Raw genomic sequence first — 21,485 nt, 5'->3', positions numbered from 1 at the left:
TATGGTTCTTTAGTGGTCAAGTTAGGCCCAGCCACTCACTGGAAGTGCATGTCATTTTCTGGGGGTTAATATGAACGCATTTGCATGGTTCCGTGCCTGCTTAAACAAAAAATAATTCGTTGTTATGCATCTCGCTTTCACCAAATGTCAAAGCTTAATCTTAACCATTTCCATAAAAATCCATGTATATTGAAGGTGTCATGTGGTTAAACTTTTTCAAGAGTTAGCCACGCGGCATTCGCATGATATGATATTTTTTTATGAAAATAATTTTTTCTAATGTTGTTACATGATTCCTTTTACGAAAAAAATAATGAAAAATTAATATATAAATTTGTAATAATTTAGTTAATAATAAAATTTAACTCAACTAAATCTTTATTCTAATAATTTGGAGTCGACTATATGAATTCTCTTTTTTCACTCTAAACGATTTTGGGTTAAATCCTAAAAAATGTGTAATGCTTTTAGGTCATGTTGTATCACTCTCCTCTAAATTAGTTTAGATTTACCATTTTTTTTTTCTATACTCTAACCTAATGTGCTCTATTTGCCTCTAAGTTTGTTTAAATCTGTATGTTTACGCTTCACATGACCAAACCACCTCAATCTCCCTTCTTTCAACTTATCCTCAATTGACACCACTCTTACCTTTTCTCTAATACTCTCATTACGGACTTTATCTAGTATAGTATGGCGACTCATCCACCTTAACATTCTCATCTCTGCAACTCTTATCTTAGACACATACGACTCCTTCAGTGTCTAACACTCACTACCATATAACATGGCCGATCTTATGGCTGTACGGTAAATATTTAGTTAATAATAAAATATAATTTAAATTATTAATATTAATATTTATTTTTATAATTTATACTTGCATATTTGGTATAATTCTCTTAAAAATAATATCTATTTAAAATAAAAAATAATTTTATTTAAAATAATAATTTTATTATTTAGTATATTTTTTCTATTTTATTTTATTTTTTATTTATATATTTTTTATAATTATTTTAAATATTAATATAGATTTATGTTAATAATTATTTTTTTTAGTATTTTATACAGGCTTTTTAATCATTTATTTAATGTTAAATTTATATTTTCTGTTATAATCGGTTAATATTGATTTCAAATATAAATACATTAAAAGTTTAGATCTTAAAAATTAATAAATTTACATACAAAAGCAGAGGTATTTAGTTAGTCTACATGTATAAAAAGCTCTATCATGTTTTTAGGTAGGACCAATCATGATTTTAAAATACTTATCAATTTCTAATTAGGTTGATATATACACTAGAGTACATTTAAAAATTTCCCATGATAAGGAATTTTTTAATTTGGACTATCTCCAATGAATTGTATATTTTGTTATATACATATTGCTTTAACATTTTTAGGTTAATGTAATAAATTTCTCTGGTAAATGTAATTTGATGAAAATCAAATTTTAAAGTGCATGTTACTTTCAAAAGTGAGAATAGACCTCTTTGATAGAGGCCATATTCATCTCATATGATTTTTGTGTAGTGTTATCCAATTATTATTATTTTTTTAATGGGCTTCGGATTCAATATCGTACGGTCTTGAAAACTTACAGCTTTGAAACACTAAATTTAAAAATTTTTATTTTTTAATTATTTTATTTCCTTATATATTTAGTTTCGATTGAAAATTAAATTCCAAATTATAATTTTGTGGACGACTCAATACTATTAAGCTAATTTATTATTTTTTTATTCACTATTTAAGTATTTATTTATTAAAAATTAATTCATTTTGTATAATACTTTTAAAAGTATATTATCTTTCGGTTTAATATCTTTAAAATTTTAAATAATTCTAAAATGTCTTCTAATAAAATTGAGTTTCGATTGGTAAATAAAAGTAATTAAATTAATAATTTAGTTATTATTTTTATTATATATATCTCACAATATTTATAAAAAAGATGACCTCTAATTAAAACACTATGAAATTAGCTTTTAAGATAGTGTTTATTATATATTTCTCTTATTTATACTGTTTATTGACATAGTATTTATATTAACTTGTAGAAATTGAGAGAATAGTTTATGAAAATCTATTATTTTTTATTTTTAGAGATTGAGAGTGTATTTTAACTAAGATCAATAAGATTTTATAATTATTTTTATATTTAATAATTAATTTAATAATTATTTTTATCAAACACTTCTATTTTAATAATTAATCATTAATAACTAATATCTAATAGTTAATAGCTACTAAAACAGTTAATAGCTAATATTTTCAATTAGGACTTAGTGTGCTTTTAGGCTTATGTGTTTTTAGTGATCGGCCGTATGATTCTTTAGTGGTCAATGTAAGGCCCAGCCAAGATTTAGCCGACTCACTCGTTGTGCATGTCATTTTCTGGGGTTAATGTGAACATAATTGCATGGTTTCGTGCCTGCTTAAACAAAAAATAATCCATTGTTATGAATCTCGCTTTCACTAAATGTCAAAGCTTAATCTTAACCAATTCTATTTCATGGTACACGTCACAACACATTTGGCATTCAAAGAGGATGACATGTGATGTTTTCTATGAAGATATATATATATTTTAATGTCATCACATGGTATTTTTTATCTCAAAAATAATGAAAAATTAATATACTAATTAATAATTATTGAATTAGTAGTAAAACATAATTTAATTATTAATATTAATATCTATTTTTATAATTTATATTCATATATTTAGTATAATTTTCATAAAATTAATATCTGTTTGAAATAACAAAGTAATTTTATTATTTAACCAATCTCAAATTATTCCATATGTTTAATTTATATTTTCATTTTACTACTATTTTTATTAAAAATACTTTTTGTGTTTATTATATTATGAAATCCTCAATAGAAAATAGTGAGATAAAAGTTTATTCTACATAAAAATTAATAAAATAAAATATGAGCTAATTATTAAAAATTTAAAATATTATTTTATTTTCATATATCAAACTGAAAAATTATTGATATATTATGTACATATTATAATTATTAGCTATATGCAAAATATTGGCAAATCCCTATAAGAGTGAGTATGCCTTTTTCCATGATATAGCCACGTGTCATTCTCTATAAATGAGTGTTTAATTCTTTTTTATAGTAATTAATTATTTTTTTATTTTTCTCTTAAATATTATTATAATTATTATGTTAATTTTTATTATATAAATAATTATTTTCTTTAATAATTATTGTCTATTCAAGGATTTTATGATTAAATGTGTTATTCAAAAATTTAGTATATTTTTTTAATAATTTTATTTATATAAAAATATAATATATTGATTTATATTTTATTTTTATATTTTATTTTCATTAAATGAAATATATTTTTTTATTAAAAAAATTTAATTATTATAATTTATTTCATCTTGATTAAATAATAAATATATACTTTATATGATTATTATTATTTCAAACGTGCCTTGACTTTTAAAGAAAATTTTATATCATTATTATAACATTATCTCCTATATTAAATAATTTCACATTATTTTACTTGAAAATATTATTTAATTACTTATTTAACTCTAAAAATTTTTAAAATCAGTTTTAAATATGTAAATTAGAAAATAATAAAATGTATTAATTGATAGTATCTTATTTAAATATTTAACTCTTAAAATTTTTATAATTAACTTTAAATATAACAATTAAAAAATAATAAAATATGTTAATTAATAGTATCATATTTAAAATGAAATGATTTTAATTATTTAAATGAAAGTGTATTTTTCTATTTTATTTTGCTTTTTATTTATGTATTTTTTATAATTATTTTATATATATATAAGGTTCTATGATGTTTTTAGATAGGGTTAACCATAATTTTAAATTACTTGTTAATTTTTAATTAGATAAAATTATCCAATTATAATTATTTTTTTAATGGGCCTCAAATTCAATATTATATAGTCTCGAAAGCTTATAGCTTTGAAAATGATTTCAACACCACTAATTTTAATTTTTTTTTATTTTTTAATTATTTTCGATTGAAATTTAAACTCGAACTTGTAGTTTTGCAGATAACTCCAATACCATTGAGCTAATTTATTATTATCTTTTTCTTTTTTTTTTCACTATTTAAGTATTTATTTATTAAAAATTAATTCTTTTTCTATAATAATTTTAAAAGTATATTATCTTTCGTGTCGGTTTAATATCTTTAAAATTTTAAATAATTTAAAATGCCTTCTAATAAAATTGAGTTCCAATTAGTGAATAAAATTAATTAAATTAATTATGTTAATTTAGTTATTATTTTTATTACATATATCTCACAATATTTATAAAAAAGATGACCTCTGATTAAAACACTATGAAATTGTCCTTTAATGCTCTAAAATCATAATTTTAGTATTGTCTTGAAATTTCTTTAATGTTATTAATTATTTTTTCTATCCCTATGAATTATATTAGTTTAATGTGACTAAAATTCATCCTACGTGCTATATATAAAATCAATTATTCATATTTTTGAAAAAATTAATGACATCTTAAATGCTTATGGTAATAATCATCAAATATTCTTTTTTTTCTATTTTTATTATTTAAATAATGTAAAAATAAATATTTCATTTTTCCAATTATATTATATGTTTATAATTTCATTAGTTTAATTTGTAAAATTATTTATTTTATTTCTTGTTAAGGATGCCTTATTTTCACACGTATTTATGAATGAGAATAATTCACCCTGGGATCGAAATTGAGAGTTAATGTTGAAATGAGAGATAAATATTAACATAACTTACTAACTTTGAATAAATGGATTTTATAAATCTTAAAAGTCTTCAAATTATTTATTTATAACACAAAACTCATTTTAAATATTTTCTTGTAAGTAGGAGATTGAGAGAATAAGAATTTAAATCTGATTCTGCCAAATGAGTTATATATTTTCAATCACAAATCAAGCTAAATTAAGCCATTTTAAATAGTTAATATATACAAATATAGATTGACATTTGAGATATTGAGTTTGATTTTATTACCATATATATCCCCAATATAATCTTAGCATATTTTACCATATTTGTGTCTACAAATTTGAATTTACAACCAAAATTTAATTGTAACACCCCTATATTCATTAGTTCTGTACATTCCACTATTCCGCTGACTAGTGTCAGTCTAGACAGTCAATGGGCTTAGAACCATATTTAAGTCACCTAGAAAAGTCACAAATAAAAAATTAATAATAATTACATAAAGGTAAAATAGAAATCAGGAAAATAAAGCATAATGGGTTAAAATGAGCCGAGGCTACAGTGATGGGTGATCGAACCGGGAAGTGACTGCGAGTTCAGTCACTGCCCTATTTTCGACTGGGACCTTATGGCACCTCAGACCTAATGATTATTGCGATGCTAATGGTAATGTAAAAATCATATAAAAGAATAGAGAACCAGATCAAATAATTGAACCAGAGTTGTGGAAGCAATTTAGTACTATTGAAAAAACAGATCAAACCGGTAAGGGGCAAATTGGTCAATTCACCCTTAGAGGTGACTTTTGGCCTAAATGTCCATTAAAATACAGAAAATTAAAATTGTGAAAAATAGATTATAAGTGAAAAGGTGAGTGAAAGAAAAGGAAAAAGAAATGAAAATTTCAAATTCAAAAAGATTTATGACATCATTCATGAGGTATGTATGACACAATAAAGAATTTTAATTTAATTTAACTAATTTGGGATAATTATAAAAGTGAGATAAATAAAAAAATTAAAAAAAAAAGTCTTCTTCTCTACCCATTGCCGTCCACTCTCTCATTTCTCTCACACTTCCACCATGAAAGCTCACCTCAAGCTCTTATAAACCCTAATTTTAGCCATAAATTCTCTAACTCCCTTTAAGTAAACCTTGCTTTTGGACGTTGGTAAAGTGATTGGCAACAAAAAGAAGAAGAAAGAAAGGAGGTTTGAAGACTTAGAAAATTCACAAATTTAGGTATATATGAATTAGTTTAACTTCTTGAAAGATTACTTGAAATTTAGTTTAGATACATGGAAATTGTGAAGAAAATGAAAAAAAATTGATGGGAATGGAGGGGTAGGGAATTCGGCCAACATGAGGGTATTAGGGCTTGATGGGAATTGATGGAATTAAACATGTTTTATGATAGCTTATGAAGTGTTGGATATAATTAGTGTAGTGAAATTGACATGAGTTAAGCAATTGGGAATTATGGTTCTTGACAACTAGGGTTTTAGTTGAAAATTGGGGATTTTGGTAGATTGATGACCAATTGACATAATTAATGCTTAAATTGGTCAATTGGTGTAAGATTTTCAGAAATCCTAATTTAATCAAAAATTTAATTTATGACCTAAACTTCAATTAATGATTTGAATAATTATTCAATATTACCCCCCATTTTAAAAATGAATGAAAATTGTTTTAAAATTCCTTGTAGTATATTTAATGAGTTATCGGTAAGCGAAGTTCGGTAATTTATTAGGTATACTACGGGATCATGTTATGCCTCACAGAAGGGCAATGTGTGACATTAATTTTGGTAAAAACAAATCATAGAGTGATATTTTAAAATATTCTATATAAAGAAATAGCAAATTTTAAACAACCAATTTAACAGACTAGTTAAATTTTTAATTGAGAAGAGGATTATTGTATATTTATAACTTTAAATTGGCTAATTATAACTGTTATTAATTTTTAAAATAGTATAAAATCAATAAAATTAAAAAATTAATTAATTAAAATTAAAAATAAATGTAAACATTTAAATTTTTAGTTATTATAATTATAACACATAAATTTTCACAATAGAGTTCTTTAAGAGATTGACCAAATTTTGATAAACGTTTATATTTTTTAATAGTGAACCTTTAATTAATAAAATTATCGTTATTTTTAAGAAAATTTGAATTAAAAAAAATAGATTTTAAAATTTTGATAATTATTTGGTAAGAAAATATTATATTTGGAAAATAATTTGTACTTTACTTATAATATTTTATTTATTTAGTAAAATATTCAAAGTCACCTTGATGCTATATTACCTTTAATAATTAGACATCTTTTAAAAATATTTCAATCATTAATTTCTCACAAAAATTTAAATATTTAATTTTCATAGAAAAAGATTATTTGAATTTGAAAGGTCAAACTAATTAAAAAGTTATATATTACAACAAAAATAATCTAATGTTTACCTTTCTTTCTCTTTATATATATATAGAGAGAGAGGATATCATGAATAATTTATCATTGTAAGCATTTGGAAGGTCAAAATTGGTTAAGGTATGAAAATTCAATATTATATAAATGCTATATGAAATTCAATAAATATCAACAAATTCAATTAAGTTGACTTTTAAAAAAAATTACCACTTAAGATAAATGTGATTCATTTGAAATTTTATGTGATAGCATCAAGAGAAAACATGTATGCTTTATATATATATATATATAATATGGTTTTGCACCTTGACACACGATTGACCGTAATTTAATTTTTATTAAATTGATATCTTGTGTTTTTTTTTCATTAGTAAATGTGGTCTAAATTATTAGTTATTGTTGCTGGTATGGTGAATATATGGCGTTGACATAGTAATACATGATGATACATAGCAGATATTGTGCTTACATAACATTCATGCGACGCTTATGGGGTATTAACGCGTCAACCATGTGTCGCTAAGTCAGTGTCACACCTTTGCCACATCAATATCATTTTTTTAATGGTAATGAACAATTTGTACCACAATTGTTCACAGAAGAAAACACATATTAAATTTACAAAAATTAAATCAAAATCTCTCATGTATCAAAACTGGAAACTGCATAATATTTTTTTTTTTACTTTTCCTTTTTTATTTTTGCTCTGATTTTCTAGGCCTAGTATGATTTTTTTTTTATTTAAAAAAGAACCGAGTTTAGCTAAGGCTTATCGTCCGTGCTCAAATGAGAACAAAAATTTGCAAAGATGGAAAATAGCTCGGTTGGGGAGCAAACCTATATGGCAAGAAAAGTAAATATGATTAATGTTAGAGATGATGATTTATTATCCTTTCTGGATAATTTTTACCTAAATTGGATTTATTATAAATCCAAAATAAATGATAAATGGTAAAATTTTGAGTCCTATATATTTATACATTTTGAATTAATGATAAATGGAGTCTAGATAAAAATTCCCATCCTCTCTTTAAAGAACATACTAAACAATAGGGCGTTGATATCAAGACACATAGAAATTGTCTTTTTTCTCATTAAATTAATATGAATCTTATTGCCTTCTTTCTGCCTAATAAAGATACTTCCTCAGATGCCATGAATCCAAACAATTTCCAATCTATATTCTTTTTGTCTCATTGCCAAAACCCACTTCTTCAATCTCCATTAATCTTGTATATAAAATGGGCTATTATTAGGGAGTCCTTGATCAGAGTAAGAGAGAAGTGGGTTACAAGGACCCATGTTAAAGATGTTGAACCTATTCAGGGAAGATGTTCTCTTCCTCGTACAAAACAAGTATGATATAGCCTTGGTTGCATTCCTCTCAATAGCAACATATGCTTTCTTGAAAGCTCGGAGAAAAGTCAATACAAGCAATAAAGAAGACAAAATCCCTGGTGGCCTTGGCCTGCCTTTCGTTGGTGAAACCTTTTCTTTTCTTTCGGCTACTAACAGTACAAGAGGGTGTTATGATTTTGTTAGGCTCCGGCGAAAATGGTCAGTGATGATCTCTTCTGTTTCTGTTAATAACAATATACATGTTCTTCATTTCTATCTTCTGCATATGAACCTGCAATAGTTTTATTTGTTTATTTATTTTCTTTAACAAGAAGGTATGGAAAGTGGTTCAAGACCAGAATGTTTGGCAAGATTCATGTTTTTGTTCCAAGTATAGAAGCTGCAAAAAAGGTGTTCACTAATGATTTTGGAGAATTTAACAAGGGATACATCAAATCAATGGCAACTGTTGTTGGAGAGAAGAGTGTTTTTGCAGTACCGATTGAAAGCCATACAAGGATTAGGCATGTTCTATCTGCTCTCTTTTCCATGTCTTCCCTTTCTAAATTTGTTGAGAAATTTGATCAAATGCTATCTCAGAGGTTGAACAAATTAGAACAAAATGGGAAAACCTTTCCAGTGCTTCCATTCACCATGAAGGTACTAAAATTACTTGCATTAATTTCGCACGGATTTTCTTATAGTTTCAGAAAGTAATTAAGCTTAGAAAATGTTTAAATGTCCACTGGCAGCTGACCTTAGATTCAATGTGCAACATGCTCATGAGCATTACAGAAGAATCCTTGCTGCAACAGATTCTGAGTGACTGTGCTGCAGTTTCAGATGCCTTACTATCTGTTCCTCTGATGATTCCTGGAACCACGTATTATAAAGGGATGAAAGTAAGAAAGTCAAAATTCTTTGAATTCTTAAAAGTTTCAATCCTATTCTGTAAATGCTTACACTGAACTCAAATGGTGAAAACAGGCACGTCAAAGGCTAATGGAAATCTTCAAAGAGATGATTGCCAGAAGGCGAAGTGGGAAGGAGTATAAAGATGATTTCCTGCAGTACTTGTTAGAAAGAGATTCCTGTCCATCTAGTGAAAAGCTCGAAGACTCAGAGATCATGGATAACCTGTTAACATTATTAGTTTCAGGGCAGGTCAGCTCTGCAGCTGCTATGATGTGGAGTGTCAAGTTCCTAGATGAGAACGGAGAAGTCCTGGACAAGCTCAGGGTAATATATATATATATATATATATATATATATATATATATATATATATATATATATATATATATATATATATTTTTTTTTTTTTTCTCTGACAGAAACAAAAATGTTTAGAGATGCTGAAATAAACCTGATATTTTTGTGAATTTACAGGAAGAACAATTGGACATAGCTAAAAATAAGCAAAGGGGAACCTCACTTTCCATGGAAGATATAAACAGGATGTCCTATGGATTAAAGGTTAGGCAATCTGAACCAAATCAGTTCTACACATAGAAACTGTACTCTATATCATTAACATTTGAAAGAAAACAAAAACAAATTCCCCAGGTTGTCAAAGAAACATTGAGAATGTCAAATGTTGTGTTATGGCTTCCCAGAGTTGCACAAAATGATTGCACACTTGATGGCAAGTTCTTGGTCTCCTTCCAATAATGTAGAAAAACCCTTCAATGGTATTTTCTAACTTCCTTTCTGTATTGTGTTTGTTCAGGTGTTGAGATGAAGAAAGGATGGATTGTAAATGTTGATGCAACATGCATACATTTCGACCCAGCTTTGTATGAGGATCCTATGCAATTCATCCCTTCAAGATTTGATGTAAAAGCTCTTGTTTATTCTTCCTCTTTATTGATTGATGATTGGGTGTTCAGATGTGATAACAAAAACTATATTGGGATGAAAATAACAGTTCTTAATTTCTGAATCTAGGAAATGCAAAAGCCATACAGTTTCTTACCATTTGGGGCTGGACCTCGGACGTGCTTAGGAATTGAAATGGCAAAACTATCTATGTTGGTGTTTCTACACAGGCTGACTAGTGGATATGAGTGAGTGATCTCATTTCACTCAAAATTTTTATTTTATTCGAAGTTGAAAGTATCTTTTGATCTCGAGCTTTACATGTAAAGTCACTTAATATACTCACATTCATTTGCATTTCATTTGACATCTAAATTTTCTAAAAGTGTAACTATTTAAATCCTGTAGTTGATGAATAGACAGACGTGAGATATAATTAAAGGTGATAATGCTAAATGACTTTTCCTGCAAAATTTAGGGATCAGAAGATGCATTTCGTCTTTATCATATAAATCCACATACTCTACACTTACATGAAGTTTGTTACTCATATCATATAGGTGGACAATTGAAGAACGAGACCCCAGCATGGAAAAGACAACACATGTTCCTAGACTGAGGAGTGGCTTGCCCATAACCTTAAAGGCCCTAACTAAAAATGGAAAGTAAAGTAATACATGGCATGGGCGAGCAAGATTTAGAAGCTCATGGGGTTTTTCAAGGCTAGAAAGTTTTAAGGACGCATGTGTTCATATTGTATGACCTATTTAATATGTTTTAAGTATTTTATGTTGAATAGGTTTGTGGGTAATGTGTTCTTATAAACACTTAGATAATCTATTTTATGGATAATGTGCTCTAATAAATATTTAGAATCTTCCTTCCTTAAATTAGTTTTTTGAGTGAGTTAGGCACGACCTATTTTCTTATCATAATAATACTTATAATTTGACGTATGTTTCTGTTTACGAGCATCATTTAATACTCAACTTATGTCATGTATTTTTGTTGGTGCTTTATGCTAAAAATCTGTTAGTATAGATTATTGGGTACAAAATAACTGCATAGCAAGTTTTTTTGTTAAAGTACCTTATAATTTAATTTTTAAAATATAATAAAAATCACAGTAAAATATTTTTTTAATGAAAAATAAACTAATTTTAAGATTTTTTTTATTAATAAAATAATATTTTTTAATTTAATGTTAGTAGATTGAAAATTATAAAACTTAATTCGTCACATTGCGTTTAATTGCTTGAATTTGGGTTGATTGTTGTAAAATTTAATAGAATTTTTTTTAAATAAAAACATGCCTTAGAAATTAACTTATTTCTCATAAAAAATAGAGGGATTAAACTATCATTTTTATCATAATTTAAATATCCTATTTATTATTATTATTATTATTATTATTATTATTATTAAATTTTAATTGAGCTTTGAATTTTAAAATTTATAGTCATAGAAATATGTCCAATATAATTCAATCACAACAAAGTAGGTTTATTTTTTGAAACATAAATTCTTGAAAAAAACCGAGACATTAATAAAATATTAAAGTGACTTATAATTGATATTTTATTTAAATTAATACTCCGTTTGTTTGAAGGAAAATGTTTTCCTAGAAAATATTTTCTTTATTTTTCAATGTTAAGAAGTATTTAAGAAATTTAGTTAAAGTTAAATAAGTCATTGGTTAAAGGAAAATAATATCAAAAATAAAGGAGAATGACTTTTTATTTTTAAAACCAAAAGTTATTTTGGTAATTTTTCTTTCCCAACTTTCACATACTTGACTTGGTAGATTTTGTGAATAATAACATAAAATACTAGGTATATGTTAAATAATAGAAAATATGAAAAATATTTTCTTAGAAAATGATTTTCACAGAAAATATTTTCTTTATTTTTTATTGTTTGGAGGTATTTAAGAAATTTAGTCAAAGGAAACTAAGTTATTGGTCAAAGGAAAATAACCTCAAAATAAAGGAAAATTGGCTAATTATTATATACACATGCTCATTTTTTCACAAAAAAGTGAGCTCTCCTTATAATATCTTATAATATGAAAAGTGAGTTTCACATGATTGTGACAGATGGTACATGTGCATCAGGTATACCTAATAATTTTTTTGGAAAATGATTTCTCAGTTTTAAATCAGGAAATTATTTTCCTAACTTTAGTTTCCCAGTTTTCATAATACTCAAGTTCTATTTGTTTCATAGAAAATAACTTATATATAGAAAATACTATGAAAATATTCTTTGTTATTTGGTTGCAATGTTAAATTAATGATATGTGTTTATTTTATACATGCATAAGTGTATTCATATTTGAATAAGATTATCAAAATTTAAAAATGAAAAATGACTTCCTCTTTTAAAAAATGAAAGTCATTTTCATTAAAAATGACTTAAGTTTTCCTTTACTTTCATTGATCAATTTTTTTGAGTATCCCAAAAACTAGAAAATGTGAAAAACAGCTTGGTAAAGTTTGTAAATTATTTATCGGAAAACAAACAAGTTTAAAAGTGTGTTTATTATTAACTTAAATTGAAACTGCTACCGAGAAAATTATTTTTTTAAATATATTAATTAAAAAATATCAAAAAAATTAAAATTAAAATTAATAAATTTTAATTATAAAAATATTAAAATAAAAAAATTATTTTTTTAAATAATATCTAAAATAGTGCTTTTAAAGTAATTTAGAGTTTTCAAACTTAATATCAAATAAGCACTTAAAATAATAAGTAAAAGTAGTTATTTTAAGACTTTATTTTTTAAGCTTATCATAAATACATCTAAATTTATCCTCAATTAGAATATTGAAACGATATATTTATTCTAAGTCCAAATACATAAAACAAATCATAAACAGATTTATTAATAAAAGAATTTTTATTAAGGATTAAAATGTTAAAGAATAATGAGAAAAAAAAAAATTACTCAAAAAATAATTTAAAAAATAATATATAAAAAAATGTTCTGGCATGCGGGAAACAAGCATGAGGAAAGCTGCGTCCTTGTTATTATTTGCTGGATGCCTTGTTTCCCTTGCAACTCCCCACGAGCCCTTCATTTCCCAACTGAAATTTCAATTCTCTCTCCAAATCATACAATTCTCTGCAATTCCCATGTTCAATCAATCTTCCAAGCCTCTAAATCCTACAACCGCTACTCCTCAACTCGCATTGCTTGCTTTCTTTGCCGTTTCATTCCCATGGTACGCGCCTTTTTTGTTAAATCAGAAACACTACTGTGTTTTACTCTCAGATCTGTTTTTCTTCTCATTAATGATTCGTCTCACTCTGTGGATTTCTTTGGGATCTGAATTATGACTTTTTTATTTTTGCATTGAATTGCAGATATGATTTTCAATTTGTTTAATTTTCTTTTTATTAGTCGTGAGTGTTGCGTGATTTAGCTGAGATCTATTTTGGTGATCAATGAAATTGTTTGATTTATGAATGTGAGATGCGATCCTTCTGCAGGACAAGTTTATTGTTCGTTGATTTTTTTAAAAAAAAAGTAATTTTCGAGCAGATTAAAATGTAGTGATTTTTAAGTGGTGTACCTTAGACAGTTTGAATTTCTTGTATATAAAGGGTTGACCTTTCAATGGTTGGTTACCATTCATAGAGTAGAGAGTTTGTTGAAACGGACATTTAATGTAATTTTTCTTGTCCAATAGTTTATTTGTTTATGAATTATTTTGGGCATGATTTGAATTGCTAGCTCAAAATCTGGGTAGGTAAATATTTCTGAGGAGTCTTCTGGGTAGGGAAATAAATAGGTCAGATCAGACGGAATAGACATTTCATGTTGAAGTGTTGCTACTCGTCCTCTGCTACTTAATAGTAGTTAGACATATCTATGTGCTTCCTTGTTTTATGATGGTGCATTTTCCATCTGAAGATTTACTGTCAAAATTCTAGCTTTTGAAAACTGGTAACCCAAATGATCATTGTCAATTCTGTTGACGCAGATGGACTTAAGCATAGAGGCTGAAGGGTAAAGTTTTGAAATAGTCATTTTGAAGTAATTTAGAATGGCTCCAGCTAGCAAGGCTGATAAAAAGGCTGCAGTGGATGCAGCTGCATGGACTTTTAACGTTGTCACTTCTGTTGGAATTATTATTGTCAACAAAGCCTTAATGGCCAATTATGACTTCAGTTATGGTGGGTTTACTTTCATTTCTTCCTATACTCATCCATTAATTCCTTTTTTCATTGTAGAAAATAGTAAATAATATGCTCGTTTGTTCTTCTTTGCATATATGCTTATCCAGAAAGCAATTCCTATTATGAATTTTACTATCAAAATATGCTTCACATTATACTTTTTGCAATATATATCGTGGAACTGGGAATTATGTTCCCTACTTTTATACAATTGTGAATCTCAAGTTTTATGCCGGTAGGTGTTAGGGGGTGTGCGGTTTCGGTCGGTTCGGGGTCTGCCTAGGAACTAAAACTGAATCAAAATTTCAGTACGGTTCCTGTTCGATTTGTCATTGTTTCAATTTCGGTTTGGTTCTCAGTTCTTAAAACAATTTTATGAAATAATTTCCTTAAAAAGTCATACTTAAATTAGCATTTAAGTTTTGAATTGAGTTTTTAATATATAATATATTATATAATATATCTTTTAGCTATTTTTACATTATATAATTTTTAATTATAAAGTTCATATATAATTTAAGATTAAATATATTATATAATATAATAGTGTAAGTATATCATATAATATATATTTTAACTATTTATTAATTATTAATTAAGTAATATTTAACTATAAGATATAAAAATAATTGTGAATTAACATATATATAACGTAATAGTACATTTATAATTAAGAATTATAAAGTAATTTAATGTTTTTATAATTAAAATTATTAAGAAAATACAAAAAATGAAACATAATATTAGGTTGTATTTAGTTCATAATTATATATACATATATAAATATTTATAATTATATTGAAAGTATATAATACATCTAAAAAAATAAATAAAATATGTATAAATTCAGTTCTTGGTTCAGTTACAGTTTGATTCGGTTTTGATACGGTTCTAAGTGAAGAATCAGAATCAAACTAAAGTATTAAAATAATTTCGGTTTGATATGGTTCTTGGCGGTTTGGTTTTGTATGGTTTGGGATCCCCAAGAACTGTGCACAGCCCTAGTAGGTGTTTGCAGTTTGCCATCATTTTTTTTTCTTTTATCTGATAAGACATCATCATTAATTGTTAGTCAGTGTAATATTAGTGACCCTAAGGATTTGTTATGGTCTTATGAAGAAAGCCTTGATAATAGGTCCACTTAACTGTCCATGCATATGGTGTTTGATCTTGCATGTTGATAACAGCTTCAAATAGAGCACTAGAATCATTTGGTCCTGCTTTATTCTGTGGGTTCCTTTAGTGAATGTTTGCAGTTATTGAACTACGTGTCTGATATATTAAGGATTTAGCAACTCTAGATCGTTTTGAAGATGATGTCCTAAATTGGATGGAATGGAGAAGAATCACTCAAATGGCTTAACCCTACTAGTTTGGGTTTAAGATTTGCTTGAGTATTTGATTTATTAGTTAATTTTACTAGCTGTACATGTTTGTTAACGCTTGCCTCTCTATCTCAACTTCTTTTAGATAGATAGCAGGAACATATTTTTGGTCTTAGTTCATAGAAAAGATTAGTTTTGTTGTTTTTGTTACCTATAGATGGCAAATTTTTTATGGATGAGCTTACATAAAATTTGTAGACAGATCCATACTTATCTAAAAATTCTGATCTCAGAAGAAAAAAAAATCAAAGACTCTCATTGAAATGGAACTCTAATAATTGTTTGCAGCTTCAAGGGGTGTGATTAAGCAAATCCTTTATCTCTCTTTAATTTATTCTTATTTTTGATGTTCTTGGTAGGATGGTGGATAGGGTTACTGAGAGGAGTCTCATTCTGGATATTGAAGTTTGATATGATTCTCCCATTTGCAATTTGTTAATGGGACCATTTTCTTTTTCTTTGATGGGTGAACAATTTTTGTTAATGTGCTAATCTTGTTGTAGATATTTAAGAGAGTGTTTGGCTTGAATATGAATATTTCTAAGAATGGAATGGTATGGATTAGCTGGGATTGTGAGGCTGTGGATGGTGTGGCTTCTTGAGTGCAAGGGGTGTGGTAAAATGATGGCCATTTTAAGTGGTAATCCTAGGTCAACAGCATCTAGGATAATGAAGATACAATATAGAACCTGAATTTGCAAATTGCAAATTTTGTAATTTCAGTTTTTTTTTCCCCTTCCCTTTGTTCAATCCCCAACTAGCTGACTTGTAGGATTTGGATTTGGCTTGTTTGACTGACAAACTATGATGAATTGAGTCAAACTATTGGCTGAACCATGATTACACCTTTTTTGAATGGTTTGGTTTATTTATAGTGTAGTGGGAAAAAAAAAAAGAAAGGCGCTAGTTCATTGGAATCAAAAACCGTTGTCGGGTAAAATGCTGTCAACTGATTTCTTTGTTTTTGGTCCCCTCTTTCTTTTCTAGGAAGAAACCTTATATCCTGTTGAATTTAATTACCTCTTTTTTGATAATATTTTTCTTCTATAAAAAGTGACATGAAAGTAACTAGGATTATTATTTTCTTGTTTGTGGTGGTGATTATTCAATTGAGACCAGTAAGTTAATGAAAGAAAGGATTTTGGCATTTGGCTTTTATATTATATGTAGTTGCTCTAAAAGTAAACTGCGTATCATTTGTTTGTTCACATTTTTTACTGCTTATGATTTCCTGCAGCTACAACTCTAACTGGTTTGCATTTTGCTACCACAACCTTGTTGGCTTTTGTTCTAAGGTGGCTGGGATACATACAAGCGTCTCATCTACCTTTCCCAGAGCTTTTGAAATTTGTCTTCTTTGCAAACTTCTCAATTGTTGGAATGAATGTTAGTCTAATGTGGAATTCAGTGGGATTTTATCAGGTAAAATTTTTGTTATGCTGGGTTTGGCTATTTCTTTATTGCAATAAATTCATTACATGCTGTTCCATTTTATTGTCAGATTGCAAAGCTGAGTATGATTCCTGTGTCCTGCCTTTTGGAAGTGTTGTTTGACAAGATTCGGTATTCACGAGACACAAAGCTGAGTATAGTAGTTGTTCTCTTGGGTGTTGGTGTTTGCACTATCACCGATGTAAGCGTGAATGCCAAGGGCTTCATTGCTGCTTTCATTGCAGTCTGGAGCACTTCTCTGCAACAGTATGTAAGTTGTCCTTTACACACCCTTTATCATGCGTACTTGTTTTAATGTGCATGCATCTATTTATTTATTTATACATGTATGATGATACCCTATTTCTATTTAAAGAAGCTTAAAACATCATAAATTACAACAACTGACTAGTCCAGTTTTCTGAAATTGTCTAGCAATTTTGTAACCATGTTGAATTGTTTATTTGCAGTATGTACATTACCTTCAAAGGAAGTATTCACTTAGTTCTTTTAACCTACTTGGCCATACTGCTCCAGCCCAGGCTGCTACATTGCTGTTAGTTGGCCCATTTTTGGATTACTGGTTGACAAACAGAAGAGTTTACGCTTACAACTATAATATAGTCTCTGTGGTGAGTGATTTAGTAGTATCTGACCACTTAGTTATGCATTTAATCTTGGTTATTATCTTGATGGATTAAGTGTAATTTGTAATTATCTCGACAGATTTGTAGACTTTAATGCATGCTGTAGAATATTTAGATTAAACTTTGATCACATCATTTCTTGGCATGAGTATGTGTTGTGCACAGGTGCATGATCATTTCTACATGACAACAGATGTCGGTTTCCATCTCCTTGTGGTTTTGATCTCCAGATGTATGTGTGTATATACATATCAATGATTTCATATGGCTTATAAAATTCATTATACAAATTTAAATATAGGCTTACAAGCTGGAAGTGATTTGGCTCTGTTAGATCCTAAATTTAGGAACCAAATTGATAGTGTTCATTAAATTTTTTTTTTTGGTGCAAAAATAGTAAAATTCTGATGCTCTGATGTTTTCTCATAGCACCTACTGGCCAAAAGATGCTCATTTTCCACCTGCAAAGAAAATTAAATAGAGAAAAAAGCACAAGTACAGCATTAATTTAGGCAACCCATTTTCCATTGAAAATGTGGGAACATAACAATAAATCTCTCACATATGCTCTACAACTTCTTGTGAGTCCAGTTGGTATATGCTAACAAATATCGTACAACCATATCCTGTGTAGCAATATTTGACTCCATTATTTGATTTGCTGTTCTGTTTTTGTGTAGCAATATTTTCCAATGATATAGCAAAGTGCATGAAACTTTTTGCTTATACAAATGGAATGAACTTACTGTTCAATACTCGGTTCTGTTGGTGTGTGCATGCTTCTTACCTTAGTTTACAAGAATCCTCTCTTACAATTCTCTCTTCATCTTGATCTCCACAGATGTTCATTATTCTGTCATGCACCATTGCGGTTGGGACCAACCTCAGCCAGTTCATCTGCATTGGCAGATTCACAGCAGTGTCATTTCAAGTACTTGGTCATATGAAGACAATCCTTGTGTTGATAATGGGGTTCTTCTTCTTCGGGAGAGAGGGCCTGAATCTACAGGTAATTCTGGGCATGGTCATAGCCGTGGTCGGAATGATCTGGTACGGAAATGCCTCAACCAAGCCTGGAGGAAAAGAGCGTTGGAGCATTTCACTACCTACAAGTAGACAACAAAAACATAGTAGTTTATCAGAATCCAGTGAACATGATCCAAAGGCCTAAGCATTCATGTCGGGTAAGTTAAAGCATACAAGGGTAGCTAATTCCAGGAACTCATAAATCATTTGAGAGAATAGAAAAGCTCATGGTTTGATGCTAATTAATCTCTTATTTATTCAATTATTTCTTGTTTTTCTTTTATTAGATCCTATCAAGAGAAAGTAGATTTTTTGCTTAGAGTTAGGCTGTACTTTTTTTTTTCTTGTTCAGGAATATATACTATGATAATTATTCCTTTTTCTGTGTGATCCTCAAAACTTTTGTCTCTTTAATATTTTTTTCTTTTCATAGAATGCGAAATAAAAAAAAAATAAATTCCTTGAATTATGAAGGAAGAATATATCTCATTCAAACCAAAAAAATTGATCGAATCAATTTATTTCAGAAATTTAATTTAATTTTTTTATTAATTCAATTCAATTTTTTATTTTAAGAAATTCAGTCTACATAGTTTGACTTTTTGAGAAAAAAAAAATTATAAAGTCAAATTAACTGAATAATTTATTTTTAATTAATTATTATTAAATCTCAAATTAGTGTAAAAATATAAAATATAACTGAAATTGAGCTTAAAATAAGTTGAAAATAAATTAAAAAAAAAAGCCAAGATGTAGACTAACTAAGTAAATTGAATCAAATTGATTTGATTTAATTTTTATTTTTTTTTAATTTAGTTTATTTGATTTAATCAGCTAAAAATTGTCGTTGATTTGATTATATATATATATTTTTTAATTAAGTTTGATTTGTTGAAAATTTTATTTTTTAATTTTCTAGGAGGAATCAATCCATGTTTACCCTAATCTCACTTTCTACTAAAAAAGGAATATATCTCATTTTATAAAAATGTTTGAAATGGAAATTGTCTTCACCCATGTATCATTCCACAGTCAAATTGTCGCAATTCAAAAAAAGTCAAATTGTCATTTCTAAATAGAATTCCATAGCCAATGCAATTCCTAATGAGACTAAATAAAAAATATTTATTTCTTAAAATAAAGTGGAAAAACATAAAAAAAAATGTTTTGAAAAAAATTATTTTGCTATTTTAATGTTTTAATAACTAAATTCATTGAATTTAATTTTAAGTTATTTTGTAATACTTTTTAATTAATATATTTTTAAAAAAATAATTTTTTCGATAGTACAATTATTATATCCAGACCGAATTAGTCGATTAAATTAGTGAATTAATCTTAAACTGGTCTGAATTTATAATTAAATCAAATAAGAAAATGATGCAGTGTGACATGATCAATACGACAGTTGAACTTGCGAACCGGTGTAATTCAATTGATTCGACTGATTTTATTATTCAATAAAATCTTTTTTTTTTTAGTATTGATATAGAGAATTAAATTCGAAACTTTATGAAAAGTCTTTAAAATTAAATTTAATTGAGCTAGGTTAATAGTTATGTGTTTTTTTTTTATTTCAAGATACTTACTTTTTAATATGTACTTAATATTTTATAAATATTAAAAAAAAGATTATACATTTATATAAATTTTTAGGCATTATATTATTAGTATATTTTTATATAAAATTTAAAAACATTATTAAATATTAAATATAATTTAATAAATGTTAATGTTTTTATTTAAATAATTAAAATTTAATTAATTATATTTATTTATATTATTAATCATTATATTTAATTAATTATAAATTAAATTATATATATTTAATTAATTTTAATTATAAATTAAATTATATATATATAATTAATTTTTAATGATCATTGGTTGAATCATTGACAATTGACTCATTTATTCAATTCTCTCGTATGATCAATTTTCAGATCGAATGTAATATCATTGCTTGACAATAATTTTAAATTTAATATCAAACATACCCTTAATAATGCAAATCAAACCCAACTTACGTCCCCGCAAAATTGATCCCAAATTCTTACGCCACTGCTCAATAATATTCTATTAATTAGTCCATGACTTTACCATAAGGTTAGCATCAATGCTACGGTACAGGTTTTGCTATCTATTTCCATCAAGAGGTGGATCAACGATGAAGGTTAGAAGCTTTGCCTTGTTCACGAAGTTTACCAATCTTCACGGTGTATGTAACGGGAAGATTTGGAGTTTAATTTTTATTTATTTATTTTAAGTTTATAATAAAATTATTAAAAATTAAATTATGACAAAATTCAATAAAAAAATTGATATAGCAATCATATTAATGTTTTAAAATATATTTTACATGCTAAAAAGGAGTGAGAAATAAAAAGAAATAAAAAAATATCACATTTTTTTTCATTTTATTGTTCATGTCCACACAAAAAACAGAGAAATAAAGGGGTAGGAAG

The 21,485-nt window shown here is 26.8% G+C and overlaps 2 protein-coding genes across 2 annotated transcripts; both read left to right on the top strand.

Annotated features, from left to right (window-relative positions):
• The first annotated feature begins 8,449 nt into the window (after positions 1-8,449).
• LOC110637986 (abscisic acid 8'-hydroxylase 3-like) lies at positions 8,450-11,253 on the top strand. The gene is made up of 9 exons (XM_021788375.2): positions 8,450-8,747; positions 8,864-9,188; positions 9,281-9,430; positions 9,516-9,767; positions 9,918-10,004; positions 10,095-10,173; positions 10,258-10,364; positions 10,476-10,594; positions 10,907-11,253. The coding sequence occupies exons 1-9, from the start codon at positions 8,491-8,493 to the stop codon at positions 11,013-11,015; spliced, it is 1,485 nt and encodes a 494-aa protein (XP_021644067.1). The 5' UTR covers positions 8,450-8,490; the 3' UTR covers positions 11,016-11,253.
• Positions 11,254-13,351: 2,098 nt separating this feature from the next.
• On the top strand, positions 13,352-19,419 carry LOC110637985 (UDP-rhamnose/UDP-galactose transporter 6). Its single transcript, XM_021788374.2, has 6 exons — positions 13,352-13,573; positions 14,336-14,528; positions 17,154-17,338; positions 17,418-17,618; positions 17,818-17,979; positions 18,836-19,419. The coding sequence occupies exons 2-6, from the start codon at positions 14,399-14,401 to the stop codon at positions 19,163-19,165; spliced, it is 1,008 nt and encodes a 335-aa protein (XP_021644066.2). The 5' UTR covers positions 13,352-13,573; positions 14,336-14,398; the 3' UTR covers positions 19,166-19,419.
• Positions 19,420-21,485: the final 2,066 nt, after the last annotated feature.

This window comes from Hevea brasiliensis, chromosome 12, assembly GCF_030052815.1.
Source record: "Hevea brasiliensis isolate MT/VB/25A 57/8 chromosome 12, ASM3005281v1, whole genome shotgun sequence".
Taxonomy (NCBI): Eukaryota; Viridiplantae; Streptophyta; class Magnoliopsida; order Malpighiales; family Euphorbiaceae; genus Hevea; species Hevea brasiliensis.
Note: the sequence above shows the minus strand (reverse complement) of the source record. Positions and strands in the feature narration are given on the sequence as shown.

Coding starts and splice junctions, on each gene's coding strand:
- LOC110637986 (XM_021788375.2), top strand. CDS start 8,491: ATGTTAAAGATGTTGAACCTATTCAGGGAAGATGTTCTCTTCCTCGTA. Junction 10,365..10,475: donor TCATCCCTTCAAGATTTGAT/GTAAAAGCTCTT, acceptor TTCTGAATCTAG/GAAATGCAAAAGCCATACAG. Junction 10,595..10,906: donor AGGCTGACTAGTGGATATGA/GTGAGTGATCTC, acceptor CATATCATATAG/GTGGACAATTGAAGAACGAG.
- LOC110637985 (XM_021788374.2), top strand. CDS start 14,399: ATGGCTCCAGCTAGCAAGGCTGATAAAAAGGCTGCAGTGGATGCAGCT. Junction 17,619..17,817: donor GCACTTCTCTGCAACAGTAT/GTAAGTTGTCCT, acceptor GTTTATTTGCAG/TATGTACATTACCTTCAAAG. Junction 17,980..18,835: donor ACTATAATATAGTCTCTGTG/GTGAGTGATTTA, acceptor TGATCTCCACAG/ATGTTCATTATTCTGTCATG.